The sequence below is a fragment of the Vicia villosa genome, linkage group LG3, assembly GCF_029867415.1.
Source record: "Vicia villosa cultivar HV-30 ecotype Madison, WI linkage group LG3, Vvil1.0, whole genome shotgun sequence".
NCBI lineage: Eukaryota > Viridiplantae > Streptophyta > Magnoliopsida > Fabales > Fabaceae > Vicia > Vicia villosa.
The window spans coordinates 183,160,968-183,168,417 of NC_081182.1; the positions used below are offsets into that span (position 1 = coordinate 183,160,968).

The following is a 7,450-nucleotide window of genomic DNA, read 5'->3' on the forward strand; positions in this document are numbered from 1 at the left end:
TTGCACGCTGACACATGTATTTGCATTAAGTCGCTTTCTATGTAGCTTCGACACTTTACATTGAAGGCGTGTTCAGTGTCCAAAAAGTGTGGTGGTTGGGATTACTCTCTTGGTTGACTTTGGTGATCTTGCAGAGCTGCAGTTTCTCAAAGATGGAACATGGGTCAGTGTTGAACCAATAGAAGGAGCCATTGTTACTAACATTGGCCTTATAATTGAGATTTGTATTTTTTTTTTGGACTCAAGGATTCAAATACACTTCAAAGTCATGGCTGAAGTAACTTGTCCCAGGTGTCAAGTTTACATGCATTAATTTTCAATGCAGATAGGTTAGTTAACCAACAATATGGTTCTAATTAAGTTTTGTTTTATGGGATACTGTATAGGTAAGAAGTTGAACTAACAATACTTATATGTACGCAACTTTATCTATAAAAACATCAGAATCATATTAGCATTGCCAAGAGTTCCAACTACTATAATATATCTTTCTGAAATTCTCATTATCTCGATTAAACCATGGCTCACATCAGTTTGTCAAGAATCATTTTTCCATTCATGATACTAGCTATTTTGTCACCAAAAAGTAGTGTAATGATTGTCGAGGCACGCAAACTTCTAGAGTCAGACACGCCTCAGCTCCCAAAACTTGATTTGCCACCTCTACCAAATCTTGAGCTGCCTAAAGTTTTTGAGTTACCTAAGCCAGAAATTCCTAAAGTACATGAGTTACCAAAGCCCGAGCTGTCTAAGGTTCCTGAATTACCTAAGCCAGAAATTCCTAAAGTATCTGAGTTACCAAAGCCAGAGCTACCTAAGGTTTCTGAATTACCTAAGCCAGAAATTCCTAAAGTACATGAGTTACCAAAGCCCAAGCAGCCTAAGGTTCCTGAATTACCTAAGGCAGAAATTCCTAAAGTACCTGAGTTACCAAAACCCGAACTGCCTAAGGTTTCTGAATTACCTAAGCCAGAAATTCCTAAAGTACATGAGTTACCAAAGCCCGAGCAGCCTAAGGTTCCTGAATTACCTAAGGCAGAAATTCCTAAAGTACCTGAGTTACCAAAACCCGAACTGCCTAAGGTTCCTGAATTACCTAAGCCAGAAATTCCTAAAGCATTTGAGTTACCAAAATCCAAGCTTCCTAAGGTTCCTGAATTACCTAAGCCAAAAATTCCTAAAATACCTGAGTTACTAAAGCCCGAACTACCTAAGGTTCCTGAGTTACCTAAGCCAGAAATTCCTATAGTATCTGAGTTACCAAAACTCGAGTTACCCAAAGTTTCAGAATTGCCTAAAATTTCTGAATTTTCTAAACCTGAACTACCCAAACCTGAGCTACCTAAATTCCCTGAAATGCCTAAAGTTGTTCCAACCACTACTCCATAAGTTTGACTCCATAAGTTTGAACTAATTCTTTCATTTGCATTGTCTCAACTCATATAGTTTTCTATACTCTATACGGCTTAGCTCATGTTGTAGGATGGGTTTGATATGATTTATACAATTTTTATTCAGTCTTATATGTGTAGAATACAGTCATAGTGAAGTGATTGTTATGGTTCGGTTTGAATTACATTAGATTACATATTACTTTTAGTTTGAGCTTGTTTAATTCGATTGTACTTCTGCTTATTGATGGTCATATCCTTCAGGTATGTGTTGTTGAATTTAATAAAATTGTACTTTTAGTGAATTTCCAGGATTTTCAAATTCTAATGTTGTTTAAGCTGACATTTTAACATTTTAATTTATTCATTGAACTTCAAAGACAATCTCAAGACTCAAACCTCACCTAGTTTCTTAGAAACCTTGCCCTTTACACATGAAAGAAAGAATTTCATGGTTGCTTTGAATCACCTAATATGAACACCAATAACAACAAGAGGTAACCTGAATGTTAAATCATATTTTGATTGCCGAAAACCAACTGACAAAAAGTCCGTGATATTCTTCTCCTAAATTTTTGTTAAACTCGATCAACTTCAACTCTATATGTGAAAGTAGTCGGGTTTTATCCTATAAATGAACATAAACACATTTACCAATATTTGCCTAAAAGAATAGAGTAATGCAACAATCATACAAAATGTAAACGAATATGATAACCCAAAATAAACTTTTGTCCAAGAAAACATGTAACATTTTCATAGCATGATTCACAAGAGAAAAAGAAAACACCGAACCACATGAAAATTAACATAATATATGTCAAGTTTCCACACATTTTTACCTCTCCATATGAGATTTAAAAAGAAAATGACAAAGTGCAAACATAGTATGATTATAATATAATATAAGAAAAAGCGCTTTAGCTTTTCCCATAGTTAAAAACCAGCCCATCCAGCAGGTTGAGAATTTGACTTGCTCTCAAAACCCTTTGTCTCACCATAAACATGAGCTTTACTTCCTTCACCAGGTCTTGGCATCTGTGGGCTACCACTACCAGCACGAGCAGCACTAAATGTATCTGTACCAAAGCCCCAAGAATCAAAATCAGAAGCTGGTTGAGTAACCTGCTTGATCTGCTGAGCTTCTCTTGACCTAACGGATTTAGAAGCATTATCTGCTGAAAGGGACTTAATCGGTGGTTCAGTTTTCTCCGGGAAAGCTAACCATGACTTTAGTTCTGAACTAGGAGTTTTCCACTCACTTCTATCCTGCTGAAGATCCAAAGCCGTTGCAATTAGAAAATTAACATATATAATTAACACATTATGTGTCACAAACACAACTTAAACAAATAAGTAACGCAAATTAGTTGAGGCGAAAAGAAAATACAAAATGGTTATTACCAAAGATGCAGGTGATGCAACTCCAGGAGAGGTTCTGAAACTCTCTCTATTTGGAGATGGAGTTCTTGCTGCAAGTGCTTGCTTGAGGTCCTGCAATTCTTGCCTCTGTGAACGGCAGATAGCAGTAAGCTTTTCATACTTCGCAGTTATTTCAGATTTCTCTAAGTTAGTTTCCTTCAGCTGCTCTCTGAGTTTCTCCACCTCGGACTCTAATACTTCTTCCCTTGAGGATTTGTTACCATGCCCGGAGTTCAGCTTGGCGGTGTCAAATTCAGCAACAAAAGTGTTAAAAGACTGGTCTTGGAAATTATTATTCTTCTCCAGATTTGGCATATGCCTCTGACTTGCATGATCTTTGTCTGGGAAAAAATTAATTTCAAAGTCCTTGGAAGATGCAACTTCGGGCTTGTGTAACTTTCCATGTATACTGCTTTTTACAGTCTGAGTTGGTGTGTTAGCCACTTTGTTTGTACCAACATTTTTGGGTAACTGATCATTATCTGGACGAACTCTGTCATGTTTCAGTGACACATGGTGGCTAGATCGTTCTTCATCATATATAGCCTTGCCCTTTTCCTCAGGGACAAGTGAATCCTTTGCATGCATAGTGGACCAGAAAGCACCAAACTGCCCCCCACTCTCACCTCCCCCGGAAGGAGGAGATGGCTGAGGGGTAGTTTTCGGTTCTCCAACTGATGGAGGAGAAGGTGGATTTCTGCGAGGCATTGGACTTGATTTGTTTGTGCGGATTGAAGCACCTGCAAAAGTTGTATGATATCCGGTTAAAATTAAATATACAAATCCAATCTTATACCAAGAGCTTTTTCCCCTAATTCACATCAAGGGTAAAATTTAATGATATAAGCCTACAAAAAACAAGAAAGTAGACTTCTCATCTTATTCAAGTCATGACTGACCTTCGTGATTGTTGGAAGAGGGCGATTCAGGTGGCCTGTCAGGTAATGACTTTTGGAAATCACCGGGTAGCTTTTCATTAACACGAAACCAAACCTGCCACAATGGAAGTATACCCAATATGAGTGATTGATTGCTCTAATTCTACTGCCTACGAATGCTATGGACGGATGATCTATGACCAACCTAAATTGATGGAGATGAATGGCCAATCAAGCAAAGCGCTTGCCTGCGTGATATCTGGTCTGTCGTCTGGTCTAGCTTGAAGCATGTCTCTAATCAAGTCTGTGAGGGACGAGCTGAATTTAGGTAAATCAGGAATGCGGTAGTTTCCATTTAAGACTTGGAGCTTTGATTCCCCATCAAATGCACTTTTGAAGTAGCATATACGAAAAAGGAGACATCCCAATGCCTAACATATTCGAGCAGAAATATGATTTGTCGTTAGCAGAGATAGATTCCACAGAAGTGGTTTAACTAAATATGAGTTTTAGGCATATATGACTTACCCATATGTCTACTTTCTCATTAATGACTTCTCTGAGAAACAGGTCCCACATCTAAATACACACAACCAAAATTTGTGATCATCTGTAATTGTATCACACATAACTACCAAAATATTTTTTATGGGCACAAATCTCGACATACCTCGGGAGCTCTGTAGGCGGGAGTTGTGTACTTTCTGATATTATCTTCCTCAATTCCCATTTCTTCTGGTTTCTCAAAACGTTTGTGATTTGTGGAAATGCTTCCAAAATCACACAACTTCCATAAACCATCTGAACCTAACAGAAGATTCTCCGCTTTCAAGTCTCTAAAGAACAAAAAGAAGAAAAATAATTTATTAATGCTTCTAAAAGCCCCGTATAAACTCACATTAGGTTTGTCAAACTTTTTGAACAATATCACTCAAAAAGAAGAGAGAGAACTCGTAGATTTCAAACTCATGTAATTTATAGTATTGTTACCGGTGAGCAATAGGCGGGGACTGGCAGTGCATGGCGAAAACTGCATTACACACATCCCTGAAGATTAAAAGAACCTGTCTCTCATCAAAATATCCAGCTCCTCGGCTCTCCAGCACAGTAACCAGAGATTTCTCACAAAATTCCATTACAAGGAATGCCTCTTTGGTTCTACCCATGTCATAGATGGCATGAGCATGTAGTTTGACGACATTGGGATGTCCAATCAGCAACTTCATGACAGATATCTCCTTCTTCACCAACCCAAGTGATTCTTCATCATTGCATATTATGTGCTTCAAAGCATACTGTTTAGACATATGTACAGAATCGCGAGCCAAGTAGACACATGAGAACCCTCCTTCAGCAATGACCTTGTGGATATTTATTTTAAGATTTCCAACATCTATAGAACGGCCTTCAATACCATTTTGCTCTTTGTGGCTGAATGGCTTAAATTTCCACATCTTTCAGAAAAGATAAACTAGGTTTCTGCATATGTAAATTAAAATATAAGACATAACCTCCACATAAAAATTAGCAGAATTTCTAACAAGAGAATAGCATTGTTTTTGTGCACATAACATCAAATAATTTTAACAACAAGCATATGACGGTGGCTGTTTACATGGAAATAGATTCCCTGCAGTAAGAAGCAGGCAGTCACTGCAGTTACAATTTGAATCCACTGAATTGGATTAGCTAGTTAACTGCAGTGACTAAAGAAAATCATGAACCATTAACATGCTGCTAAATATACTGTTTGATCCCATTCATCATATTGATTGATCTAAGTTATCAACTCTTAATAAACAAAGGAAGCACCACTACATTTCCAAACAATGAATGACCTAAAATAACAGAAATGAAACTCAAGCCAGAAACCATTTCACAACAGAAGCAATACCCATTTTTCAAGTTCTTTTTTATACATAACATTAGAGTTTATTTTGATACCCTACAACAACAACAACAACAACAACAACAAAAACAACTAAGCCTCATCCCACTAAGCAGAGTCGGCTACATTGATCAACTTCTGCCATAATGTTCTATCCAAGACCAAACATTTATCCAAATTGTAACTTCGAGATCTTTCTAAACAACTTCTATTATAGTTTTCCTAGGTCTTCCTCTACCTCTAGCTATTTGACTCCTCTCTACCTGATCTACTCTCCTTACCACATAATCTACATCTTTTCTCTCTACACGCCCTATCCTTGTAAACTTTTTAGCATTTTCAACAAATCAAAACCAATCATACGAGTTCCTTTAGAAATAATTATGATTGAACTGTAACTTTTTTAATGATCCTACAATCAAGATTGATCGACAAACTAAACAAATATTTTTAGTAACAATGAATCCTAAACAATATAGATTTACAAAAATAATCACGTTTCCCTAGATCATCAACATGAACATAACAAACTAGCAAAGCCTTATATTATAACAACAGAAAAATACATTGATTTACCAAATCAATAACCACCAAAGTAGATCCAATAATAGAAAAAAAAAAACGCAGAATCATCATTAATTTCCAATCACCGCTCATATATTCAAATCCAAACGATTCAATAACAACAACAAAAACGGTAATCAACACCGCATAAAAAAACCTACCTAGAAAAAATCGTTCAATCCAAAATTCAGCTCAAATCGAATCGAACACGTCCTCGATTACTCGATCTGTAACACTACAAAAACGCAAAACTCAAATCCACGAACAAAAACGGAAAATCAATAGAAAAAATGAATACAAATAATTTTAAAAATTAAACAATAAATCAAGAAATTAACTACGCAATATCACGATTCTACCTGCAAACACTGGAATGAAAGATCGGGAAGTTGATTGAAGAGTTCGAATCGAAACTACCAGTGCGCCATTGATGAACAGATCAAGCTTCTGGTTCTACTGTTTCAGATCGAGCTTCTGGTTCTGTGAAACGAAACGCGTGAAAGGTATATATGAAGCGAGTGTAGCAGCGAAAGAGAAGAAGATTGAGATTGGAAATGATCTGGACCGTGAAAATTAGTGGTACGTAGGATATGAAGATGGACGGTGTTGATGGAGTGTTACTGTGAACGTGACTGCAGAGAATAATGATATCAGAGAGTGAAACGAGATCCATAAGTTCATAACTAAAGACGGCAAAGGATAAAGCAACGGGATTTTGATTATGTGCGGTTACAACCATATGAGTACATGTGATCGAACGTATCTTAGTCATCTGATTAGATCGGATGATTTTATTTTTTTTAAATTTCAAGTTTTGAAGTTCCAAGCTCGTTAATTAATTTCTAAATCTTGATTAGCATTAGTAACACAATTTTTAAGACAAATGTCTTTTCTATTTTTTGAGAAGTTTAAGACACTATTATCTTCCATTTGGTAAAAAAAAAAATAATGAAGATTCTATCTTTTTCATTTTACATATTTAAATGGTAATTATTTATTTACATATTAACTAAGCAAACTATCTTTTTTTGGTCCAATTAAAATATTGTCCTTTTTTAACTTTAGTTAAAAAGCCAATTTTACTTGCACATTAAGAAATCGAGAATTGCATTATTGAATTTGTGTTCTTTATATTAATTATTTTTGTAATTTTTTATCGTATATGTATTATTGTTTATTAATTAAAATTTAAATAGGATGGATTAAAGTATATAGGTCCTACTCATAGAAAAATATTATAAAGTCCTAAGTAAATGTGCTATGCTAAGAATTATTATTTTTTAAATATTATCAGAATTTCAATGAAT

The 7,450-nt window shown here is 35.7% G+C and overlaps 2 protein-coding genes across 4 annotated transcripts; one reads left to right on the forward strand and one right to left on the reverse strand.

The window, feature by feature from the left end:
- Positions 1-445: 445 nt before the first annotated feature.
- LOC131662658 (protein PELPK1-like) lies at positions 446-1,965 on the forward strand. The gene has a single exon (XM_058932507.1). It carries the CDS (start codon positions 520-522, stop codon positions 1,387-1,389), a length of 870 nt encoding a protein of 289 aa, XP_058788490.1. The 5' UTR covers positions 446-519; the 3' UTR covers positions 1,390-1,965.
- Positions 1,966-2,167: 202 nt separating this feature from the next.
- Positions 2,168-6,691, reverse strand: LOC131662657 (uncharacterized). Of its 3 annotated transcripts, none has more exons than XM_058932505.1 (9): positions 6,503-6,691; positions 6,305-6,378; positions 4,682-5,170; positions 4,362-4,527; positions 4,220-4,270; positions 3,940-4,122; positions 3,713-3,806; positions 2,796-3,553; positions 2,168-2,660 (listed from the first exon to the last, which is right to left on the reverse strand). In XM_058932505.1, the coding sequence occupies exons 3-9, from the start codon at positions 5,143-5,145 to the stop codon at positions 2,328-2,330; spliced, it is 2,049 nt and encodes a 682-aa protein (XP_058788488.1). In that variant the 5' UTR covers positions 5,146-5,170; positions 6,305-6,378; positions 6,503-6,691; the 3' UTR covers positions 2,168-2,327. The 3 variants fall into 3 exon arrangements, with proteins under 3 accessions (XP_058788488.1, XP_058788487.1, XP_058788486.1); XM_058932504.1 differs by having other exon boundaries at positions 2,168-2,663; positions 6,305-6,370; positions 6,503-6,684; XM_058932503.1 differs by having other exon boundaries at positions 2,168-2,663; positions 6,503-6,684.
- Positions 6,692-7,450: the final 759 nt, after the last annotated feature.

Excerpts from the sequence above, each read along its gene's own strand:
- LOC131662658 (XM_058932507.1), top strand. The coding sequence starts at position 520 with ATGGCTCACATCAGTTTGTCAAGAATCATTTTTCCATTCATGATACTA.
- LOC131662657 (XM_058932504.1), bottom strand. The coding sequence starts at position 5,145 with ATGTGGAAATTTAAGCCATTCAGCCACAAAGAGCAAAATGGTATTGAA. Across the intron at positions 4,528-4,681 it reads TCCCCGCCTATTGCTCACCG|AGACTTGAAAGCGGAGAATC; the intron begins GTAACAATACTA and ends TTTGTTCTTTAG. Across the intron at positions 4,271-4,361 it reads CCGCCTACAGAGCTCCCGAG|ATGTGGGACCTGTTTCTCAG; the intron begins GTATGTCGAGAT and ends GTGTGTATTTAG.